A 25,721-nucleotide genomic window follows, 5' to 3' on the forward strand; every position below is an offset into this window, starting at 1 on the left:
CATGATGGAGCCACCGTTTGGTCCCATATGTGTATTTTTCACTGGGATATCTTTTTCTAGTCTCCCATTGACTACTAATGCCTCCAAATTTTTTAAGCCTTCTAATAAAATTGTTCCTCTTTTATCAGTTCAACTATCATTTGGGAATGGAGCAGGAGGTATATTTAATACTTCCTCCTTAGCGGAGTTAGCAAAAAGCCCCATACTATGGGTGGTAACCTTAGCATTCAGGTCTCCAACCAACATTAGGTTCTTACATTCTGAGTTGTCGAGGATAGACGAGACGAAGGCAAGCAGATCTTTTAGTAAATATATATTGGATGAGTCCGGTGGAATGTATGCATTTACAATTAAAAGGGACTCTGAGTTGACAGAATCTTCCTTGGTCTCTAGCTTAATTGCCTGAAATAGATTAGAGGAATGTGGGATTGTTTTAAATGTCCACTTAAGGCTAGATCTAAGCAAAATTGTGATGCCTCCTTTCGCATGTCCCCTGCTCACCGGGAGCGCAGCACCTAGTAATCAGCACCTAGTAATCTTCCATGGACCAATTTGTTATAATACAGGACTCTTGAATACATGTTATGTCGGCGTTCTGTTCTTTCAAGAACAGCCATTTGTTTTTGTTTGTGCTTAAGCAGGCTGCGTTCCAGGAGACCAATTTAAGGCCCTTGCTAGGAAGAGTTCCCAAACCTTAGGCCAACTGAACTATTTGTATTCAGGTCCCCTACCACCCAACTCCATTTCTTATTTTCATCATCTACAGATAGTTCTCCGCCACTCTTTTTCTCTGGTCGGAGGGAAACTCTTCTTCCATCCTTGCTGAGAGAGATCTGTAATATCCTTTCTCTTTCCAAATGGTGAGCACCAAGAGACGATAGATCTTGTATGATGGAAAGCTGCCTATTAATGGACTCTTTTTCATGGGCTTTCTCCTCATTGGGGACCAGAACATCAATACCACAGCGCTGTAGTTTATCAGAATTTGAAATAATTAAATGAGACTTTACCTTGGACCTAAATTTCACTCTGGCACCCCCAAAATTGCCATGTTTTAAAACTTGAACCAAAGCCAAATCACTACTCTGGATCATTTTTAAATCATATATGCAGCGAAACAACTCCATAAATAAGACCTATTCATATATAACTCATAATCAAAAATAAAGACAAAATCCAGCGAAAGGGGTATAGACGGGTGAGGGCTAACATAATAGTCTCCCTAAGACAATTTTCTAGGATTATAAATCACATTACTGCCAATAGCGGATAAAAATAATACAGCGTCAGGATTCAAACTACATTTTGAAGTACTTGGATCTGTGGAATTAGCTTCTTGAGACACTAAGATTGCAGTACTGGAGTTCAGCTGGAGTGTGTTAAAGTCCGTTGGAGAAGCTTCCACTTGAACTTCTACTCTCTTCTGATCTTTTACAGCAGGGGTCGGAGGTAAAGTTAGATTTATAGTAGGGTCGAAACTGATTTGTTTAGCCCTTTTCTTCTTAATCCTTAAGCTGTTTGCTCTTTTTGTTTTCTTCTTTCTACTAGCGGATTTACCTTCATTTTTTATGGCCTTTTCTTCTGATGAAATATGATCAGATATTAGTTCCTTCGTAGTAGGATGAACAATTTTATTAATCCCTGTTTTTTTTGTTTTTTTTAAATCGGATAAGCTTTACGTTCTACAATAATTTTGTCCTTTCCTGTAATCGGGAAAGGGTGAATTAGCAGGGGGCGACATAAGAGCCTCAGGCTCAAAGAGTTGCTGTAGCGAAAAGAGCTGAGATTCATCAAATAAATGCACACTTTCTTTATCTTCATATTTTGGGGAACCAAGGGACATATCCACCTGAGTACCAAAGTCACGATGATTCGGATCTGTACCAAAGCTTGTTTGGGTAGATTTCATTAGGTTCAGATTAAATACCTATGTGCGTGTGTAAAGAAGGAGTCTCTAAACAAAATGTAGACTTATCAGATGAAGGGAGGGAAACCTTACTGATTGGCTGTATATGGTCTGAGAATATTGATTTGGTCAATGACAGAAGTGAATCCAGAATATACTCAGAATTGTTTACGGATCTTTCCATAAGAGCTAAAATAGAAGATAAGACTCTTTCCAGACAAAACAAGGATTCCAACATCAATTCTTTATCATCAGACTCCTTAATTGGGGGGTCAGAATCCAAAGGGAAATCAGGAGTGATAGAGGCTCTAGAGCTTATTGAGTCCGCTCCACTAGGCGTACTACTGAAAAGTTGCATTTTAATAGAAGAACCTGGAAAATGAACTTGGGAGTTTGGAAGATGTGAGATATCAAAATTACGTTGCTTAGGAAATTGCGAAGCCCTCGAGGAATGGTTTAAATTAATTTTTAAGCCAGGGAGTGTAATATCCTCCAGTTTAAGGCCATCTACTATAGACTCATAGAACATAAATCAATAATGGACTGAGACACGCTATTTTCAGTAGAGTGAATAGTATAGATTTCACGTGAGGAGCCTTCCACTCCTATTTCAGGACTTACCGTCTCTCTTACCTCATCCATTCTATTTCCAGGAGAAGAAATGGTAGTTAGAGGTGTAGATTCCACTGGTCCTTCTGCCTTTTGGAGTAGAGATTCAGACTTAGGCTCCATATTTGCCTCCTTATTTTGACTTCTCTCGTTTTTTGAGAAAAAAGTGGAGATGGCATTAAATCCTTTTGAAAGTATGTATGTAGGGAATTTACAAAGTGCAGGAATCACCCCCGCAGGGGTATCTCCGCGTATTAAAGTATTTATCTGTACTGACCTATTCCTCAGAGGGCTGGCTTTTGTTTTTTTGCATGCTCTTACAAATACCAGTTTCCCTGAGCGTAGTGTTTTAGCAGTCATAGTTCTGATTAAGGCTCAAATTAAATCTGTAGCCTATAGGGCTATATAGCGCTATATAACTATGAAACTGCTGCACCGCAGGTTCGACCAGGATTATACCTCTGAAAGAGAGTGCATGGCACACTAGCGAGCCGCAAGCCGCGCCCAGCCTAGTTGGGCCGCTTCTGCGGGGTCGCCTGGGCACAACACTCAGCGACCCCCATTAATGGGGTCGCGCTCTCACATCCTCGCACCTTCCTGAGTTTCCCGCCTACAGCACAATCAACAGGAATCTTCAGGAAACGCACCTCAGTCCAGGGACATCTTAAGGATTTGGGGGGCCCTGGGCCAAACATATTTTGGGGGCCCCTGTTCAGGACACCTTTGAATTTATGATCTAATTTGAGCCCCTGTTTCCCACGCAGTTTCCGCTTCCTCAGCTGCGCTAGCGATCCAGTTTGCATCATAGGCATTAGCCTATATATTCCCGATGTAAATGGACATGTGCAGCTTACAGGTGTAGGATTCAGGGTTTCCTGCCCTGCTACTACGTTTTTAATACTTTTTAAATTGTATATGTGTGGCTGAATTACTCTGTGCTTTTTAACAATTTCTCCTACCTATGCGCCCTTGCACTTTACTTGATTCTGCTTGCCAACACCTCCTTAGCTGCTCCGATTCGCATTTCGGTTTTCCTCCAGTCCTGGTCCGCTGCTGCTGATACGCCGATTGTGTGGAGGGCTGGGGCTACTATCGGGCTACTCACTTCCGCCCACGCAGTTTCCACTTCCTGAGCTGTGCTAGCGATCCAGTTTGTATCATAGGCATCAGCCTATTTATTCCCGATGCAAACGGATGCGCGCAGCTGATAGCTGTAGGATTTAGTGTTTCCTGCCCTGCTAGTAGGTTTTTATTACTTTTTAAATTGTATATGTCTGGCTGAATTACTCTGTGCTTTTTAACAATTTCTCCTCCCTATGCGCACTTGCACTTTACTTGATTCTGCTTGCCTACACCTCCTTAGCTGCTTCGATTCGCATCTCGCTTTTCCTCCAGTCCTGGTCCGCCGCGGCTGATACGCCGAATGTGCGGAGGGCTGGGGCTACTATCGGGCTCCTCACTTATGCCTATGCAGTTTCCGCTTCCTCAGCTGCGTTGGCGATCCAGTTTGCATCATAGGCATTAGCCTATATATTCCCAATGCAAACGGACGCGCTTAGTGGACGTGCACAGCGGGCGCGCCGCTGGTGCCGAAGGTAAGCCTGTCTGCGCCCGGAGGCGTTTGGCGCCGGCCAAGCTGCCCAGTTCCCCTCCGGTGAGTTTCTTCCACTGTATTGCAATAGGGAAAAACTGCTTAGCCTTAGGCGGCTACCATTATGTCACTGTACAGCCGCTGATCCGAGGTTGGAGGTAGAATTTCGATGCAATAAGTGCAACTGGACTCTCCTCCAGCCCAGGAAACTCTCACCCAATATCCTCCCACGCAACAATAAGTGTAAAAACAATAAGAAAACAGAGGACTTAAAGGCCACCCTTTTAAATTGTCGCTCTATACAAAAGCATGAACCATACATTTATGGCCTACTTTTAGACTAACAGTCTGATCTTTTATTTCTCACAGAGACCTGGCTGTCTGAAGCCTCCAACCCTACTATCACCTCGGCCATCCCTACGGGTTATAACATTCTTAGGAGCGACCGATCAAATGGGAAGGAGGGAGGTGTTGCCATAATTTACAATAAAAAACTAGACTGCTTAGGCTTCTGCGGTACCTTATCCCCCCATCATAGTGCTGGGGCCCAATTTTCTTGTTTTCCATTAGTCTCCAAGAACCCACTCTGGTCGATTGAACCTTTTTACTTGCCCAATAGCGTGGAGGGACCGAACACAATTATCAGAGAATATTTTCCACAATTTGACATAATTAAGGACTCGAACTCAATTTCTATTGCTCTCTGGATTTTATTATCAACAAAAACATCTGCAGATATAGGCACCTTAGCAAAAGGCACAACAGGTAAATGGGCACTAACACAAATGCCACTCTACGAAGAATCCGCATTCGACTAAATATAAACAAAAGCACAGCTCCTAAAAGCATGAGGTAGATAACTACCAAGCCAATGTCGATATTAGGAATCATTAAACAAACGCATCTCTGTCCCTACTCTATGCTAGATGACATCCCTGCTTACCATTCCCTTAAGACCCAAGAAATCTTGAAAAGGTGTCAGAAGTGAGACTTCCTAAGAAGTCTTCACTTGGAGACCTTGATCTAACTCGCTCCTTCTAGCTCCTCGCCTACCTCTTCTCTGCTCAACCCACGGGGCGCTGTCCCTAATACAAAACCCCAAATCACAGAACACGCCCTCCGGCACACCTCCTCGGCCAGGTCTTCTTCCAGTAACTTTCCGTCCAGCTCTGTCCATCCTCCATTGTCCATCAGCTTGGCCTTGAGTCCCAGACACCGTTCGCACTAGGAGTTGCGATTGGCACATTCCAAAGTACTCCCATGTCTGGCTTTCCCCATAATTCAACTCTTAGACAAAGACCTTTTCTACTAACGAACCAACTGCCCTTGCACCTGTGGTGAGATCATGGGATGGAAAAATACTTCGCATCTTTAAACTTTACAATTTACTGCAGCCCAAAACCTCTACCAGAATAAATCATTGCGGCCTACCGCATTCAGCTAACATAAGAAATAACAGGCCTTTCTTCTCAACGATATATGTGCATTCGGGCCTCTACTTGGTTAAACACACTATTAAATCACATTCTAAGCATTAGTACTTCTACTTTCACATTCATGAATAAGCGACATACATGAGTAATTTTAATCAGGTTACTCGTTTATCCTAATACATTGCATTGAACAGAAACTAATCGTTATGCATTTTACTGAATACATTCACAATATGTTTTCACATCTCTACACTTCTATATTGCGATATAGCTGATACATTTCTTAATACATTTCGCACGACACATCTAAGATCACATTGATTATATGCGGGTGCCAACTAACAGTGAATATGATGCACCCCAAAAAAATTTCAAAACCTTTAGGCGCTACATCAATAGCATAGCTGGATTTCTAATTTACAGACCTCCCAGTGCTATTGGAAATGGTATTACTACGCTTAATACAGCCACCACCTCCCTGGCCTTAAAATACAACAACTGCCTCATTCTGGGATATTTCAATATACATATGGACAATGGAAAAGACCCTCAAACAATTTCCTTGTTGGAGGCGCTTCAGGCCTGCAACATGTTTCCATCTATTTCTTTGGCCACCCATGAGAAGGGCCACACCCTAGATCAAATCGTTCACAACTTTGACATATCAGTAAGCCTACCTCTTCCCATTACCTGGTCTGACCACCTCCTATTAAAATTCATCATTCCCAACTCTGCCACAGCCCCTTGAGCTAACACAGGGCAGAGGGTCTCTAATTACAGAACGTTCCATAAAATATCCATCCCGATGTTAGTAGACGCCCTCGGTCGTTCCTCACCAGAGCTGTCTGGCTGCCACGACTCGGACGCCCTCTCAATAGATTCATGGCTCCGAACCAACATTGATGCAGTGGTACTGGTTGTTTGCTGCTCCTCAAAGAGGTCAGCCCCACCAGCTCCATGGTTTAACGATTCCCTTAGATCTCGCAACAGAAATTGTGGAACAATTGAACGGAAATGGCGTAAATCCTATCTACCTGAGGACAGGAAGGTGTATAAAGACACCTTAAAAGCTCATTACATTCTCGTGAAGGCAGCCAAGACAAACCTCTTTCAAACCAAGATGGAAAATGCCCAAAATAAGAGTAAGGAAATCTTTAGCATAGTTAAATCCTTTACTGCCCTGAGAGCCAGCACAAAGGAAGGGCCATGCACTGAAGAATGGTCTAAGTAAATAGTTGAATTCTTCCACAAAAAGATCTCCATGATCCAACAAGCCTTCACTAACATCTCAGAGGAAGAACTGACCTTCTACCTTAGTTCTAATAGCAAATTTCACCTCTTGGATCCTTCATCTTTACTAGCTTTCCCTGAGTTTCAGCTTGAAGAGTCACTGACCCCTCTCCAAAGCATTAAGTCTGGCTCTCCTACTGACCCATGTCCAGGGAATATCTTGAACCTATTAGCTCCCACCATAACCACACAGTAAACCAGCTCTTTAATGCTTCTCTCTCCTCAGGCAACATGCAGAAATTATGGAAGAATGCTAAGATTCTTCAACTGATAAAAAAGGCTAACGCCAAACTGACGGACCCTGCCAACTACAGGCCAAACTCCCTTCTTCCGACCCTCTCCAGAGTACTAGAGAAGTATGTAAACAAGGCCCTCCAAAAACACATTGAAGATGGGAAGCTCCTTCATGAGTCCCAATCCGGTTTTAGGGCTAACTACAGTATGGAGTCCGCTCTGCTGGAAGTGACTGAATTTCTCAAGGGTAAGCTGGACTAGGGAGGCAAGACTGTTCTGATACTGCTCGATACGTCTGCGGCCTTCGATATGGTCCCACATGAGAGGCTCCTGGAGAGACTTGCTAACATCGGTCTGGGGGGGGACCGCCTTAACATGGATGTCATCCTTCTTGGCAAATAGATCTCAAGACATCTGGCTCCCCCCTTTCTCATCCCCAGTTCCGGCCATGAATGTAGGTGTCCCTCAGGGCTCCATTCTCAGTCCTACCCTTTTTAATATATATCTATCCCCCTTGCATTTCTGGTAGAGGAAGAGGGCGCCAGAATTGTTTCCTATGCTGATGACACTCAGCCGATTTTTACGTGTGAAAAAGGAACCGACTTTGACGGGGCAATGATTAGGTCTTGCCTCACAAAGGTTTTTAACTGGCTTAAGATCAATCAGCTGAAGTGCAATCCTGACAAAACTGAAGTTGTTTTCTTTGGTAATCCATAAACGCCTGACAGGAGCGCTTGGTGGCCAAAAGATCTGCCGCCCCCGCCTGCTGAAAAGGAGAAAGTCAAAAACGTAGGAATTGTCATAGACAAGACACTCTCCATGTGCTTTCAAATTCAAAATCTAAATGGCACTTGCTTTGGCATACTCTGGATGCTAAAAAAAACTCCTGCCACTGTTACCGCTTGAGAGCAGAAAGATCGTGGTGCAGACTCTGGTGACATCAAAGCTTGACTATGTCAACAGCTTGTACCTCTGTCTTCCCAAATCCCTTATCCAGTGCCTACAAGTGGTACAATACGCGGCGGCCAGAGCCATCCTGAGACCTAAACCCAGACCTAGTTTGACCCCTATTCTTAAGTCTCTCCGCATAAAAGAACGGATCGACTTCAAAGCGATGACCATCTTCTTTAAAGCTTTCCATGGCTTAGGAGCCGGCTACATAAATAAGCGTGTTAATCGCTACACAACAGCTAGACCCCTAAATTCTTCCAATGCCAACCTGGCCATCATGCCTAAAATATGCAGTGCCCGCATTGGAGGCAGATCCCACGGCTTTCTAGGCCCAAAATTGTGGAATAGCCTCCCTGAGTCTCTGAGACTAACCACAGACCTACTCTCTTTCATGAAAGAACTTAAAAACCTGGCTTTTTGATAACTGATGGGTCTTTTACGCATGTTTTCCTCCCACTGTCATGCGCCAGGACCCTCTAGTCTGAGTAGCTGCGCGCTTTATTAAATACACAATTTCATTTCATTAGGTCCCTGACAGTGCAAAGGAACACTCGTCCAAATTCTAAGTGCCTTATTTATGAGGCTTTGCTTCACTTTTGTGCCGCTGGTGCGTCACTTTTTGTGACGCACCGGCAGCATAAAATATGTGCAATGTTACGCCCTATTTACAAAGTGACGCATCTAGGCAGATGCTTCACTTTGTAAACCCCTGCACCGCATTATACCTGCGCCAGGCATAATGTATGCAGGGTGGGTGTTGCCCCGCAAAATGCCTCGTAGAAGTGGCGCATTGAAATCTATGAGAACTCAGTGCGCCACTTCTAGGACGCCATTGCGTCAATATCTTACACCTGCCACACAGCAGGCATAAGACTGATGCAGGCCCTTTCACATGGGGCTTGCCCCATGTGAAAGGACACATTGCTGGTGTTGCGTCTATTTTCAGACAGACCCCAGCAATGCATCACTTTTGCGCATACAGATTCGTCAGAAATACTGACATATCTGTAACTCCTTGCGACATGATGCGTCATACAGTAAATATGACACATCCATCATGTCGCAACGAGGGCGCACTAAGAAGTGACGCATCCCTGTTTTCACACAGCGATGCATCACTTCTCATAAATAAGGCCCTCAATGTGTTTACATCTAATATTCAGGGATAGTTATGTGTGTTTTCAATATTGTAACACAGCAGCAGCTCACCAATATTACTGCAAATAATCTCTGTGACGCCCTCCTATTTCTTATATGTTAGGCCTTGTTTTGATCTAAAATAAACGTTTTTTTATGTATATTGCATGAAACATAAACACAACATTTCTCTGCAAAATGGCTGTACTAGACTCTCACACATCAGGTACATAAGAAATAAATGAAAGGAAAACAGAATTTAAAACAAACTGTTTAGGAAATATTCAAGGTCATTAGGGCAAAACTCTGGAGAATGGAGCTGACTGTCAGGGGGGCCCCTGAAAGGCTGGGGCCCTGGGCCAGAGCCCACTTTGCCCATGCATTAAAACGTCTCTGCCTCAGTCTCAGTCCGGCAGTGTGGCAGTTACCTCCGGCATAAATCCTCCTTGCTGCTACTGCTGCCGCTTACCGCTAGCTCCTCGCACACTGCGGTGGTGGTGGTGGCAGCGGCAGCGAAGGTAGAAACAAACTGACGAGCCGGCGGGCTGACAGGCTGCAAAACTTGGGACGGACTCTCCACGGTCAAGGAGGGCTAGAAGTTTACTTATTTTGACATAAATTGGTGCATCTTTCTCTACAAATGAGGGAAATCATAAGTCTGTGCAAGGCAAAGAGTAACCTCAGCTTTTCTTGTTTAAATCTGTATAAAGTGCACATGGGTCACTCAACATTGTACCCATTACTATAATATTAGGACATATACAGAAGTAAGAAGTTGAAACATAACGAATTGTCCAGGCGCCTCGTCATTCTTTGCCAACAGAATAAAGGCCACACTTCGCAGTTTGCTGGATGCCTCCTGTGAACAGGATTAAAAAGGTTGTTGTATGTGTAATCAGGGTGGCCTTACCAGTCTGGCAGTGCCCACGTATAAATGTCTTTGGTAGGACAAGACTCTTTAATGGGAATGGAACTGAGCAGTTTTTCGTGTTGCAGTGTGATACCAGCACAGTGCGAACTTCCAGCATTAAAGCCCGGAGTCCCAGCAATGCATCCTTCACCCTGTGCATGGACAAAGACACCAGGAGAACATACGACAAGGTGGAGAGGTAAGGCGGCACATTTTCTTCTGTTGTGGCAAAGTTCTAATGGAACATGTTTCCATGTGATCCAGCAGTATAAAGTACAAGTTTTACTACTGTCCAGCAGAACTCACCATATCACGGTTGAAAGGATGAAAGCTGAATACGCCCGGGTAAGATTCAAAACTGTGACTGACTTTCAGGTTGACTGTAGAGCGTTGCCACAGAGGCATTACCCTGCTGTGCTATTTTATCAACTTTCCTGCACAGAATATCAAAGTCCTCTTTTAATTTATATCTATGGAGCACTTTAACACATTGTGTTTTGTCGCTGATTATACGTTGTTACTCAAATTGAATGTGTTGAAATACAAAAGGGAGGAGGAAATGGAATTTGTAAAATACAACAAAAAATACAAAGTAGGATAAAGATTGAAAGATGCCGATGTGCTCTTAATAAACCCAAGCAGAAAATGATTCGCCTAAGCTCAGTTTCCGAAAACGGTATGTAACTATTTTTGAACGGTATTAAAGATTGGATGAGATAAGTTTGGGAAGCAGTATATAGGGACAAAAGGAATGGGGGAGAGACAAAGTACACAAAAGAAGGAACAACTGACGGGAAGGTTTTAGCACATGAAAGAACATTATGAAAAACATGATTTGGACAAAAGGGTAAACAGGGAGTGGGCTAGTTTGCTTTTAAGCATCTCACCACTTAGAGCAAAAAAAAAAAAACTGTGACCATGAGGTTGAACACATGCCTCTGCAGCGGACGCATTAGTCCACTGAGCCACAAGACCCGGCATACACACATCTATCTCTCTCGCTCTCTAACTATCTCTCTATCTATCTCTCTCTCTATCTCGCTCCATCTCTCACTATCTATCTCTATCTATCTGTATCTCTCTATCTCTCTCTTGGTCTCCATCTGTCTTTGTCTCCATCTGTTTCTGTCCCTGTCTATCTCTATCTGTATTGGTCTCTCTGTATCTATCTGTCTCTGTCCCTGTCTCTCTCTGTATGTATCTCTGTCTCTGTCTGTCTATGTCTCTATCTGTCTTTGTCTGTCCCTGTCTCTCTCTTTGTCTCTGTATCTATCTCTGCCTCTGTATCTATCTCGGTCTCTATCTGTTTCTGTCTCTATCTGTCTGTCTGTATCTATGTCACTGTATCTCTGTCTCTATCTGTATCTCTCTGTCTGTCTCTGTCTTTCTCTATCTGTTGTCTCTATCTGTTTCTGTCTCTGTTTCTGTCTCTATCTGTTTCTGTCTCTATCTGTCTCTGTCTATATCTCTGTCTGTATCTCTGTCTGTATCTTTTTCTATCTCTGGCTCTATCTGTCTGTCCAAACAGGAAGCTTCCCAAAAGGCCCTTTAAAGTCAGCTATGAAAGCGCCTACATCTGACTTTTAAGGGCCTTTTGGGAGGCCTTCCGACGGTGCCGTGACGTCACAGAGGCCCGCAGTAAACACAGAAGATGGCCGCAGGAGCATACGTAGTGAATACCTATTTAATACATATTCACTACGTATGCTCCTGCGGTCCTCTTCTGTGTTTACTGCCGGCCTCACTGGAAGCATAGAAACAGCAAGGCAAGGTCTGTGGGCCGCCAATGAAGGCCTGCTGGTCCGCTGGCGGCCCGCAAGTCGTACTGAGTTCCACGGGTCTATTTCCTTCCTTGCACTAAGGCCCATGACATACTGGCCAGACCCTTGAGGGTGCACATGTCATTTGATCATAGGGTCCTTTGAATGAGGCATTTTCTTCACCCAAAATTATTTGTCCTGGCACATTCAGGCCGCCATCTTCTATTTGAAACCACGTACATATTGGCAAAATAGAAACATTTTTTATGTGCACAAAAAGTGGGAACCGTGTATGCAAATATTCCCTTTACATTATGTTTTACTTTCTTATCAACAGTAGGTAAACTCTCCTGACATGTTTGTGTACAAAAAGGTAACAGATTAGCGGCTAGGGGGATGAGCCATTGTAATGCATATCATCTCACATTTTAATACATAGTCGTTTACATGAAACACTGACGTCGACGTTATTTGTACTACCAACACGCTGTTTTTAACACCCCCGCCTTACTCAGGTTCTCACTCAGTGACCTTCTGTTGCTGACCTGATTGACAATCTGCCAAGTTTAGGACAACTTGGTAGCTCTGTCAAAGGAGTGGCCATCTTTGGATTGTGACTTATCCTGCCCTTGCCATTGCCTGGAATGTGTATCCAAGCAGTTAACTACTCCATTCGCCTTCTATTTCCTTTTAGATGCAATACCCCATTTATTTATTCCATTCACATACTAGTCATAAACCTTCACAAACTCAGACCTTTCAAAATATGTAGAGAGATGAGAGTAGAACAGTGCCTGCTCCAAATTCAGTCACATAATTTTACCATTAGAAACTTAAGCCCAGCAATGCTGGTCTTTGACATATCTGATAGAGACTACTAGCCGCTGATTCTTTATCATAGAATTATCCCCAGGTGTGAGACTGGATCCGGATTTTTTTTTGCCACAGCATCTCTGCGCGCCGGGGGCGGCGCCACGTGACCCCGCCCTGACGTCGTCTGCGAATGTGACGTCAGCCTGGTCACATAAGTCCCACCCCAGCGCGCTGACGTCAGTTTCCTTTTTTTTCACATGCAATGCGGAACTGGAGTGAGTTCCCTTGACCTGTTTTCAGGCCTCTTAACGCCTTTGCGTTGGGAACAGTGTGCAATGCCTTTGGGTTTAAAGACGTGTGATTCTTGTGCACGTCGGATGTCGGCGACGGACCCTCACCATATTTGTATGTGGTGTTTGGGCGAGCACCATGATACGGAGTGCGACGCTTGTCAGCATCTCAAACCGAAGTCCCGGCGGGAGCGCCGGATGCTAATGCTTTCGGCTCGCTTGTCCAGATCGGTCTCGTTACAGCGTCCGTCCCCTACCTCGGAAGGGTCCAGAAGCCGGCGATTCCGGCTGCGGCATCGTCCTTCACCGAGGACCCACGGGCGTCGCTCACCCGCTGGTAAGTCCTGCAGCTTGCCACCGAGGCCCTGCCCTCATTCTGCAGAGGGCACCGGTTCCTCTCGGGATGTGCGCCCTTGCCCGTCGCCACCCTATTCGCCGTTCCCTGGCATTGGGGCGACAAGGGCCCAAATGAAGGCCTGCTCTGCAGGCTTCTTGGGCCCCCCTCCTCTTCCTGAGACGTCCGCGGATCCCTCGCCATGCGCGGGGCCTTCTGTGGACTCACCGGCTGCTTCGCCGCCGACGAGTTCATCTTCAGGTTTTGGAGGTGTGGTGTCGAGATGCAGCCCTAAGGGGTTCCCCTCTTCGACCCACGGTGTCCCTGCCTCGCTGCAAAACCCCACGGGGTTCCCTGTGGTGTCGCAGGAGGTCGTCGAGACTCACGGCTCGTCCCCGAGTCCCCCTTGGTCCTCTGGGCAGGCGGCTGTCTTACCGGAGGTCGAGCCGATGCCTGTCCGGCATCGACAGCTTTCCTCCCCGGCCTTGGTGGCGTCGCGGGTGGAGGCCAAGATCCGGGGTGCCTCCCCGAGTCCCTCTCGGTCCTATGCGCAGGCGGCTGCCTCGTCGGAGGTCGAGTCAGCGTCTTTTTGACTCCGTTCATTGGCTGCTTCGGCTCCGTCCCCGCCCCCTTCTCCGATGAGGCACGTGGTGGTGGAGGTTAACTCGGCACCCCAGGTGGGCACTTCGGCGCCGATCGAGGACACACCGGTGCCCTTAGCGGACTCCCCCGGCGTCATCCCGACGTCAGATCGTCGACTCTTCTCCGGATGTTCCTTCCTCTCCGGAGGATTGTCGTCTCCTTGTCTCCTCTTCACCAGTGACTGGACGCCGCATCGTTGCCTTTTCCCCGGCGGCTTCCAGGGCGGGTTCTATGCCATCTCCACGTCCTCAGCCCCCAGCCCCCGGACCTGCTCTTCCGCTCCATGCAGTTGATTGCCCCGCAGGCTTCTCCGCCTTCTCCGGAGACCCCTCGGGATGGGTGGCTTAGTTTGCAGCCTTCGCCCACGGAAGAGTTGCTCTCCCCCCCACGACGCCCTACGGAGGCGAATGTAGCCTTTGTCCGGGCCATCTCCACAGCCACCGGCATTTTGCGATTGGGCAACCCGGTCGCTCCACTCCCAACGGACCACTTGTTGGAGATTCTCCACCAGGGCTCTAGTGGAGGGGAGACGCTTCTTCTATTTGAAGCTTCGCACCACAACTCTCTTCTGGGGGCCTGGGGGCGTCCTGCTACGGGGGATCCGATGCCTCAGCCGCTCCTTCACCGCCACTGTCCTGTCCCGCACGATCCAGTCTACCTTTTTTCCACACCCATCTGCCCAGGCCCTGTCCTGCAGACTTCTTTTCCTTCCTTGCCTTCGGTGATGCTCCCTCCATGACGGGAGGCCCGGTGGTTGGACTCCTGGGGGCGTAACATTTTTGCTTCGTCTAGTGCTGCTCTGCGCGCACTCAACACACTTTGTGTGTTGGCCAGGGCTACCTCCGACCTGTGTGATTCCGCGGAGTCCCTTCTGTCTCGCACCTCCCACGAAGGTGCTCACGCTGATCTGCGGCACCATGTGCGGGATGGTCGGGAGTTAGCTGCATTTATTCTCCGTTCTGCCTTGGATGTCTCTGATTCTCTCGCCTGCGCTATGGTGAGTTCTGTGGCCCTCCGCTGCCATGCTTGGTTGCAGGATAGCGTCTTTCCGGAGAATGTTCGAGAGCGTCTTGTTGACCTGCCTTTTGACGGGATTCTTTCATTTAACACCCAAGCAGACTCCGCTATTCAACGTCTCCTTACGGGGCTCCGTCTTACTCGCCCTCCATAAGCTTCGGCTTGTCGGTTCTCGGGTGTCTTATGGGAGGCGTTTATCCCACCTTTCTCTTTGGGGCCCAGTGTTTCGGTTGGCCAGTCTGTGTGCTGTGTGTGGCTTGGTATGCCTTCAGGGCCCTTAAGATGGCCCCTCTGTACTTTTGGCTGCTGGTACAGCCCTTCAGCTTTTGTGGTGATTTTTGGCTGTTAGTGAAGCCGTATAGGTCCTCAGGTTGGACCTTCTGTGTATTTTGTGGCTGATTGGTAAGCCGCCTGTGGTGATATCCACAGGTCTTTTATGTTCTTGACCTCTGCTGCGGGTTTCCCTAAGAGGTGTTCCCCTGTTTTTGGGGACGTGTCATACCCTAGGTGGGGTACTTGTAGGCTATTGTATAGCTCTGTCCTAAGCTGGGTGGGTGGGGATACCTTCTCGGGTTCCTCGCGTTTTCTGGCGTCACTGTATACCGCTTGGTGCGGTCCTTTTTATTCCGCCTTAGTGCAGCTTGTGCTGGTTCAGGTTCTGTCCTGCTCAGTATCCGATGATGTTCTATCCTTCTTCTGCAGGGCTCGCCTGTTGTACATTTTACCCTTTGTTCCTGCGGGATATCTGCTTCTGTGCATTTTGCCATCCCTCTTCGGCCTCTAGATAGCCAGACCGACTTTTGTCATGCTGTCTTCGGCGTCGTGTCTTGGTATTTCCACCTTCTTATCCAACGTTTCGGCCTGGCCCTTTGCCTTGTGTTACAGGGGGGGCTTGGATTTTCCTGGTGTTCTCCTGTGTTCTGGTTGACGGCTTAAGGTCTGTACTGCATATTTCTTGCTTTCTGGCTGCTTTTCGGGGGGTTCTTCTCTTTTTCTTCTGCCCGGTCCCACTTCTCTTCGTGGGCCGGGTTGTGCCACTGGGACGGTCCTTCTCTGGGCTTGTTCTGGGGTTCCCTGGTCTCTGTCTTCGTCTTGCTCTCGGCTTGTTCTGGACACACTATTTCATAGTATTTACCAGCTACCTGCTGCGCACGCCTGGTCGTTATGGTCCACCTCGGGGGGCCTCGGCGTGTACCCGTGTGCTCCTGTCCCTTGCTTTGCTGGGGCTTGGTGCGACTGTCTTTCTTCTCACGTATGCGCTTATTGGCTGTGGGGCCGTTCCTGCCTTGTCCCGTGCCTCAGGGCTGATGCCCGTTCAGCTGTCCCCTTCGCTGTGTGTATGTGTTCTCCTGAGGTGGGCTCTGCCCCCGTTCCACCTCTTCTCCTTGGATTTTTTGGGTGGTTCTTTTCTTCGTTTGGTACTCTCTTAGTGCCGTCTGTCCCTCCGGGTTTTCTGGCAGGCGCCCTTTGCCCCTCGGGTAGGCTTGTGGTATCCTGGCCTTCCCTTCTCCTTGTACTTGCTTCCTTCTGCTTGGTGGGGACTGGGCAGTACTTCCTGTCCCCATGAGACATCCCTTGTTGGGGCCCTGTGTCCTTCCACGCTGGTGCGGTTCTCTCGCAGACCCTCCTCCCCTCTGGACATGGCTAGGGTATCTATTCTACGTTAAGGAATCTGTGGCTATCATATGTACAAGTTACTTACCTTTGCTAACGATGTATCTGGTAGAGACTGTTCTAACCGCAGATTCCTTCACAGCCCACCCTTCCTCCCCGTTCTGCGAGGACCTTTCAGCTTGGTCATCTGCACTCGCCTCCCTCCGGGTGGCTTTGTCTTCTGCAGGTGCCCTCTTTCACTTCCTCCCTGGCAGGATGCTTTGTTTTGTTTTCGTTCCACTCCTTCCTTTCTGGTAATTGAGCGGTAGGTTCATGTGTATTTCTTCATCCCTACACCCTGGTTATTCCAGTGTGGGGCCTACTCATAATCTTCCTTTTTTCATTGATTGGGGTTTATGACTCCTCTGCAGTCCTCTGGATTGGGGTCTCTTGGCTGTGCCTCAGCCCTTCGCTCTTTACAGGGGATGCGACACTCCTTGATGATGTTGTCTTGGGGTAATTTGTCGTTCCTCATCTGTTCCAGGCTTGTTGTCCTTCCCTATTAAAGGTTGTGGTTGCAGCCTTTCTGTTGTCTGCCGCGACATTTTTAACGTATTTTTCTGCTTCCAAGGAGGATATCGCCTTCGCTTTGCAGGGTTGCTTCTCACAGCGGTGCTCTGCTCTTTCCCTTCCATGACTTTCAGAAACACAGTGCTTGGCGCTGTCCCTAATGGTGCTGTTCCTCACCCTTCGCTTCTCCCTTTCACTGATTTTTTTGCACACTGTTCCCGTACACTCACAATTTTGTTTGTGATGGCTCCGCGTTGTGGAGCGGAAAAGTTCTCCGAAGAAAACTGACGTCAGGCGCTGGGGTGGGACTTATGTGACCTCGCTGACGTCACGTCTGCGGACGACGGCAAAAAAAAATCCGTATCCAGTCTCACGCCTGGGGATAATTCTACGTTAAGGAATCTGCTGCTAGAATCGTCTCCACCAGATACATCGTTACCAAAGGTAAGTAACTTGTACTTTAAGACAGGAGCTACACTCTTTCCCAACACAGTTCTCCTTACTTTAAATATGTGGGAGTCCTTTTCGAGTCTATCTAGGGATAACTGCTATTCTATGTGTATCCTTAAATGATATCTTTGAGTACGAACTGATTTTTTCAGCATCTGAGCTATCATCACAGAAGGTTAGCAAGAGCAGAGAAAGGTTTTCACAAAGGGCAGTGACATCTACTATTCAGGAATGGGTTCAGTTACATACAGAACAGTTTTAAATGATGCTACTACCCTACCTTGCCTCTTCTGCTCCTACATTCCTTACCAGCCAACCTAGCACCCAAGTTAAGTTCCCTGCAATGCACTGCATAATGCAAAGCAGTATGGGCGTTTAGGGGAATTTTCTTATATTCACAAGGCCCCTTCCCCTCATTCCTTCGCACTGATCCCTTCTTTCATCTATCCCCTCCCTTCACTTTGAGGCAGCCTCAGGGCTGCATTGGGCACTTTACAATCAACCAACATAATCTAATGTAATGCAACACAGCATAACATGTTTACTATGTATCGGGCAGCAGCTCTGCTGTACCCTCAGCAGTACGTTCACCTCACAAGTTCTTGTTCTGTGTTGGTTGACTCATCTTCTGAGGTTGATGGTTGGACAGCATGTTGAAAAAACGTAATGATAATTCTATAACTGTGGAGTGATTTGCTCAAAGCAACATAAGAAGTAATAGTTTACTTGGCCTGTTAATAGCAATTCAACCTTTTGAAGAATGCACTTCTACAACAGTCGTGATAGCTCAGTGTGTACTCTCCCAAACCTTCACTGGATTGTCTTTTGTTCCAGGTTTGAAGTGTCGCCTTGTCTGGAGCCTATATATGCCTTGCAGAGGAAGAAAGGAGTGCGATTGTGCGGGAGTGAAAAGGAGGATATTGGTTTGGCCAAATACATGTCCAAGTCATTGATGCTACCAATCAACACCTTTGCTGCCGTCATCTAGCGCTATCGGATGTAGATACAGCTAAATGGAAATAAATTTGGGTTTTGCATTTCAGACGCCCAGAAGAGCACACTAAGGATTATTTCCAGTGATCTTGCACGTAGTAAGAGTTTGTGGTCTGGTACCACTGTTTGGTAATTGTGCACGATCCATGATCTGAACTAATTTATTTCATTCAATTTGTGGCAAAGCAACAATGCAAGCAAGCCCACTCCCACAACCTGGTCTACACATGAACTGAAGCAACTGTTGAAGCCAAACTTTTCAGTTTCCAGCAGATGTGTCAAGTTTACATTTCTTTGGCATTGAACATATAGAATTATCAAGACTACTTCACGTTGGAATGCCTGTGTCGAGCATCCACTGACGCTGGGAACACCTCACAAGCTCAATGGTTCCTTTTCTCAGCTAGCTAAACCTCACTTTCTGGTGCTTCTGTGTTCAAAGATTCGATTGGTCCTCTGGTGCTGTTTAGTCCTTTGGCATGTCTTTTCAGCTGCTGGACGATGTCTAAATGATTGTTTTTTTCTGGAGTGTAATCGATCTACGGGCAACTGATAGAGTTACAGCACAAACAACCATCATGGAATCTATTGTGCTCTTTTGCTGCGTTCTGCCGAGCACAACAAAAATGAACAGCAGGCTACTGGCCTGAGTCCAAAGGAACTGAGAATTTACACACCACTTGAGTATTTGAACTAAATCCAAGTGTTAAGGTCTCCGAACAAAATATTTCACAGTATTTTAAAAAAAACTTTCATTCATGGGAACCTGCCTAACAAAAAAGCTCATTCTATTGTGCCCTACCTCACTACTTAATGTATAGCAAGAGTGATCTTGGATTCAGTAACCCATTAGAACAAGAGATGTTTTAAATTCAAATTCAGCCAGTGCAGCTGTACCTAGTGCAAGGTTTATAGTTGTAAATATTGTCCACTTTCCCTGCATTCCTGCAAACAAATGATTTTTGTAAGAGATTTTCCTGGCAAACATTTTATTGTGGGCGATTTATCCCTCCAAAAATAATTTCTACAAGTTTGTTTTCTACTGCAAAACCAATATTTGTGTACTTATTCACCAGCTTTTTTCAACTTTGGTAAATTGGAGGAGTTTTTAAAGTTTAAAAAAAATCCAGAGATTTGCAGGAGTGAAGTTCCACCACCTCTACCCCTGCTGCAAAGCTGCAGGTCCCGGTTCCACCCTGTTATAATGTAGCCCAGAAGAGTAATCACCCAAACTAATGCAGACCTGCATGTACACTAAAATAAAACCCTAATATAATATTAATGTTGGCACCTATTAAATGTTAATTAACACATCCACTATAGATAGTGTTGGAAAGATGGAATAAGATCACACTCAGTGTACATGATGAGATGGAATGGAACTTGGGTATAGGATAGAAGAGTGGTGCAACTCTTGGGGGGGAGTAGAAAAAGATGAACACATTCTTTTTACATTGTAGCAGTCGGAATAAAGATAGCATGCAGGTATCCCCGGGAAAGGCAACATTAATATTAGACTTGTAAAGCAAACTAGTGTTCTCCATTTGCTAAATCTGCAGAAAAAGTATTAATTAAATACGTCAATGACCAGATAAGCGCATGCGTACCGCCAAACAGTTATACATGTTCACGTGGTGAGCTCCTAAAGTTGCTCGTGTTTCAGAAATAAGCTGTGGTAGCATGTCAGTTAATCTGCCTGAATATCATTCAAAATAAATGTATTTCTCACAGCAATCAAGTGCATACTTTCACATCCAATTGAGCTTAGTATACACTATCAGGGCTGCTGATAAATATTGTAACCAATATTGTAACACATTTTCAAAATTAGTATTACAGTTTAAGGTAGTTGGTGCACATTTGTAAAATGCAGAGGCCCCATACCAAAGGGAGCATTGTCCATGTGCACATTAGTCAGCAGAAAACACCGGACAGTGACAATCCGCACTTGAAATAAAACAAGCATCGGCAGAGTCCATAAGTCTGGGTTTAATGTTCAGCATTAATACATTAGATGAGACACATGAGAGGGAGTCAGAAGGAACAGACACAGATAGCTACATTTGTAAAGTAGTCCCTCATTCAGTACAATGCAAGCACTCAAGTGGAGGCGGAAGGACACACTCAAACACCCGATAGATAGCATTAGGTGAGAGATGAATACGCCACCGGGTAGAGACAAGATATGATTGACCGTTTCAAGCCAATGGCTTAAAGAGGCTGGTCAAAGAAATCCAGTTGTTAAAAGAGCCAGGTTCAGTGTTCACTGTGTATATTGTTTACCCATAGATCTGTTTCTCAGTTCCACTGTCAAAACCCAGACCTAAAAAGGGTCAAGTATGTTGGTGTCTGTTCAACCTATTCTACATGTATGGCTTCTATTTTGACCAATCGGGTTGTGAGATTTTTGTCCCATTGTCTCATGGCAGACATTATATGTTTCCAGTGATCTCTTATAGGTGACATATATACACTGTAACGCACTTCACAGGCAGAAGTAACATTGCAAACAAATGTGGTAGCGTCAAGGACATTCTGTTATGCATCTTCCCACAGGCCTTTTGATAGGCAGTGAAATGGCAATTTAAAAAATGTCTTCCCTTAATATTGGCTACGGGGCTAGAATATGTGTAACCTTTGTGATATTAATGATATATTTTGCACTTAGTGAAAGGAGAATTACAAGTTTGACTGACTTGATCACGGATGTTTGAAAGAAAGGACTGGTCCTACATCACTTTACTTAACACAAGTTACTGTCCGCTTTAAAATATCTATCTATGAAGTATTTGTGTTTTTAAGCATAAATGAAAGTAGACCTTCATGGGGTGGGATTTGGGTCTTTGTGCATCTGAATGGCAGTGCCTGTTGTTTATCAAAACATTTCAAAGACTTTGTTTCTGGTTGTGATAAAACTTGTGGGTTTTATCCATTATGGAACCCCAGCAAGAATGTTTTACAGAACAATATGTTTAGGAATTAAATTGCACACATTATGGGCGATCAGTTGTGTTTACATCACTGTATATAATATAAATATGTTGCATATTTCTTGTACAGGTTGTATATATAGGGCATATTAAAAAAAATGCAGTCCATTTTACAGTAGTTGCTTTGTCTATTGTGCAAAATAGCTCTTTAACAGTGAATTGGGGATGGGCTTTAAACGCATGTGTGTTTCCATAACTTACCACATTTTGTAGGTGTTATGAAAATTTGCGATCACTTTTGTTCAGCACAGATTGTACCAGGCATTGTCTGGGACAGGAACGTATTGGTCGTACCAGCCACCGGATAATTTCACAGTGGGCTGACCGAGTGGTAGCTGGTTTTGTTGTTGGGGGCCGGGTCAGGCGCATTTCTATCATGGAGCGCTTCTGCCCTATCCAAACAAACAGTGCAAAACACATGGGGGCCGATTACGATGGCGGAAGGCCTGCCACCACCAGCTGTGCGGTGGCGAGCCCTCCGCCATCGAACGACGATTCCCCTCCTGCCAAATTAGGATGGCGGGGGGAATCTGACTGCAACTGTGGCAAGCTCAAAGACCACCCACCACGGATCCGCCACAGGCAATCGTACTGATTGCCTGGCGGAGCGGACTGCATCTCTAAAATGGTGCGGTGCCTAGCAGGCACCGTCTGCCAAATTACAATGCAGGCTGTATCCAGCCTTTCCATGGCGTCAAAACCCCCATGGAAAGGCTGGCGGGAATTGGTTTCGGGGGCCCGTTGCAGGCCTTCCTTGTGTAAGGGTGGGGTCTTGGTGCACTGGAGGGGTACCCATGGTACCCCCCCCTACATTTCACTACAGTAAGTGGCGGGCACCGTGTGGTGCCTGCCATGTAGTGCAGTGAAATGCAGGACATGCATTTTTAGCATTGCGGCAGGTGCTGCAGCCATCAGCACCCGTCACAATGTTAAAGTGCTGGATGCGAGTGCCATGGTGGCAGTCGCATCCTAATGTGGAGTGCGGGACCGCCGCATGACTGGCGGGCTGTCCCAATCCCCGCTACGATGGCATCGTAATTGGCCTATTGGTGTAAAGGTGTACCAGTCAGACCAAACTCACTTCAAAATCATTTGTTCTCCTTTAGGGGATCTCCATTGATAATCTTAAGCAATGAACAGTCCCGCCCATGTGCAGATTCCAGAGCACTTCTCCAAAATATATCCTTTTAGGTGTAAATCTTCACTTTAATTCAGGAAAGCCAAGTTTTAAGATAGAACTTACATTGTTTTGCTGCCTATAAAAATGCTATATTGGCCGATTCCTCTAATTTACGTTAAAACGGTCAAACTAATTATAAATAATAGCAAACATTACTAGAAAGAAGATAATCTTTTCTAAAAATCTTACTATCAAAACCTTCAAAGGAAATGGGGATGAAGGAATAGAACAATGTAGACACATAGGCTGCAGTTATGCTAGCTTAACAATTGACACTGCACCTCCAAGGGCTCATAGCCCTTCAGTATCCCATCATGCCCAGCAGACAGCAGTTGCCTAAGTTCTCTTTTCTGGCTTCTGGTGGAAGGTTTTTGGAGCATTAAGCTCAACCATTTTTGGCTTTTTTTCACCAAAAGTCTCTACAAGTTATAGTTTAACCAGCTTCACTCAATGTCTTTGAATACCTAGAGTGTCTGTCATTGTTTGACTGGATAAAGTGGTTTTAAAGCAAATAAAATCATTTGCCAAGTGTCACAGAAAAAGGCTAAATCAGATCCCTATGATATGTGTATACTTTGCTCTCCTGACCGTCACTGTCCAGACAGATGTCAACACTGTCAGGCCTTTTCCAAGCATACCCTAGGGGACAGAGAGAAGATTCACCTTCATGGAAGAGAGGAACTGAGCAGAGAGTAAGAGGCGCTATTACCATGAGTGAGGAGAGGATCAGTCCTCCATCAGGGCTCTGCCTGCATCCTCTAAGGACTCAATGAGAGGGGGATCCAAAAAGAGGAGAAATCGAGAGAAAAACAACGTTCTCGTTCAGCAACAATAACTTCAACATTAAGGCAAAGTACAGTGACAACCTGCTCACCATCGAGGACTGGGTCAGCGCCAAAGAGAAGGCGACATACGACATCGAGACACAGTCCGTCAACTTCGTGAGAAACCATGATGTCGAGACATAGGAGACATTGCACGTCGAGACACAGAATGTGCATTTTCCATCCCTAAATCTACTGAGGTCAGAAAAATGAAGATGAGAAGACTTCTGACAACTTTAGATTCTGAATATGAAAAAGCTCATTATCCATTATAAATAATAGTCATTCCAGGTTCTCCTGCACACCATACTTCTTGACAACCTTCACCGTCTGAACATAGTTTCTCCAGCAACTTTCCCTCTTGCCTCAACACCTCTACCTCCTCAGACTCTGGTGCCTTCAGGGGTTCATTCTCGAGCAAGCCCATATGTAACAACAAAAAGATCGAAGTCTCCACCACAAATGTGCAGATTTCGTCGCAGATTAAGATCAAGCCACTGGTCCAGGACGCATTCCTACTTCACAACGCCCTCGGTCATAAGGATGTTTTTCCCTCCTTGGAATGGCTCTCATCCAACAAGAGTCTCACTGATCAGTGACATCAACTCAATCCAAGAAGTACTTTTCTGGGCAGCTGTTAACCCGAACATTCTGTTACTAGCTCTCACAATGCCGTTGTAAGATATTTAAAACTGTTCACTAATGTTCATCTCCAAGTCTGCTCCTGCAACCAGTTCCAGGCCTATTGGAACCAGTTATGGAACTATTTCTTAAGCCTGCTTCAGCAAAAGCTCCACCATCCATGCTACAGGAAAAATACAGATCTCCTGCACAACACCTGTTGTTCCTACTTTCAGATCCTGCTCCTGATTCTGTGGTGGTCTTAGCGGCACCAAAAACGGATCCTTGATCTAAAGCACCACCAGACTAGGAGTAGGAGAATAGGAAACTGGACCCTGTGGGGCCTAAGGTATGTGGGTTAGCATCTACAAATATGAAATCTGCAAGTTTGATTGCCCGGTTAGGCAGGTATGACTGATCTTTATGGGACTCACTCTAGCAATTCCAAGAGATCGCAGAGAAGATTTTATTGAAATCCTGAAATGAGGCCATGCTAGTGTCTAACCAAGTGATCAGTGTTGCTGCCCGATTCATCTTTATTAACGGTTCATGGTTATTGCCATGCATTGGCCTTAAGAAGTCACTCTTGACTTTCAAACAGGTATCTCAGCAGAGAATTATCAATCTACCTTTCACTGGTACAACCGAGATGGAAACCCTAAAAGCTGTTTTTCTGGAGAAACATAAGGAGCCAAAAAACATTCTTACTAACCTTATCAATGCTAATATTATCATCATTAAAAGGTTCAACCCCCTCAGTGATCCTAAAGTCACCACCACCACCAGCAGAAAAGGCCTTTCCATCAACATCAAAGGTGACAACGGAAAGGGAGAGGTGATTATGAATCAGCTCCAGTAGGAAAAACCTGAGCTTCTACTTCCATTTTTCTATTATCCACTCCAGTGAGGAGAAACATTTCCAATTACCTGGAAGAGTGGAGTTCCATCACTAAAGACACCTATGTACTGACTATTGTATGGAATGTTTACTGTCTCAGATTAATCTATCTTCCACTAGCAATACCACCAAAAATATTCAATCAACATCTAGAAATGTTTCAACAAAAAGTAAATGTACTCCTGCAGAAGCAACCGCTAAAGCAACTGCTGAAGCCTGTACTTGTTTCCCAAAAAGGAATGGAAATTTATTGGCAATATTTTTTGCTTAAAATGGAGGGCCCAAAGATCAAATTCAGACACGTCCTAGATCTGAAAGTCACAAACGAATGGATATGGAAAGAAAAATTCAAGATGCTAGTGTTACACCAAATTTGCACTCGGCTCTATTGAGGGGACTCCATAGATCTTCATGATGTGTAATTTCGAATGCCAATAGCCAGACAGCACCGCAAATTCCTGAGATTCGTGGTCGGAAACAACCACTACCAGTACAAAGTACTTCCTTTTGCCTCAAATCAGCCACAAGAACTTTGTCAAAGTGCATGGCTGTAGTTGCTGTACATCTCAGAAAAGATCTTCATCTATCCATATCTAGATGACTGGCTCATCAAGGTGGCAACACACCATCAACATTATCAAATAACTGCTTCTACTCTCAATCGCTTAGAAGTGCATGTCAATCA

General features: G+C 45.5%; 1 protein-coding gene across 4 annotated transcripts in view; it reads left to right on the plus strand.

Annotated features, from left to right (window-relative positions):
* Positions 1 to 21,621, plus strand: part of PIK3R6 (phosphoinositide-3-kinase regulatory subunit 6) — a 521,088-nt gene extending 499,467 nt beyond the window's left edge. For all 4 annotated transcript variants that reach the window (XM_085616834.1, XM_085616836.1, XM_085616835.1 and 1 more), the window contains 2 exons: positions 10,148 to 10,260; positions 18,365 to 21,621. In XM_085616834.1, coding sequence (XP_085472960.1) covers positions 10,148 to 10,260; positions 18,365 to 18,518 — 267 coding nt within the window. In that variant the 3' untranslated portion in view covers positions 18,519 to 21,621. The remainder of the gene's footprint in view (positions 1 to 10,147; positions 10,261 to 18,364) is intronic.
* Positions 21,622 to 25,721: the final 4,100 nt, after the last annotated feature.

The sequence above is a fragment of the Triturus cristatus genome, chromosome 7, assembly GCF_964204655.1.
Source record: "Triturus cristatus chromosome 7, aTriCri1.1, whole genome shotgun sequence".
Taxonomy (NCBI): domain Eukaryota; kingdom Metazoa; phylum Chordata; class Amphibia; order Caudata; family Salamandridae; genus Triturus; species Triturus cristatus.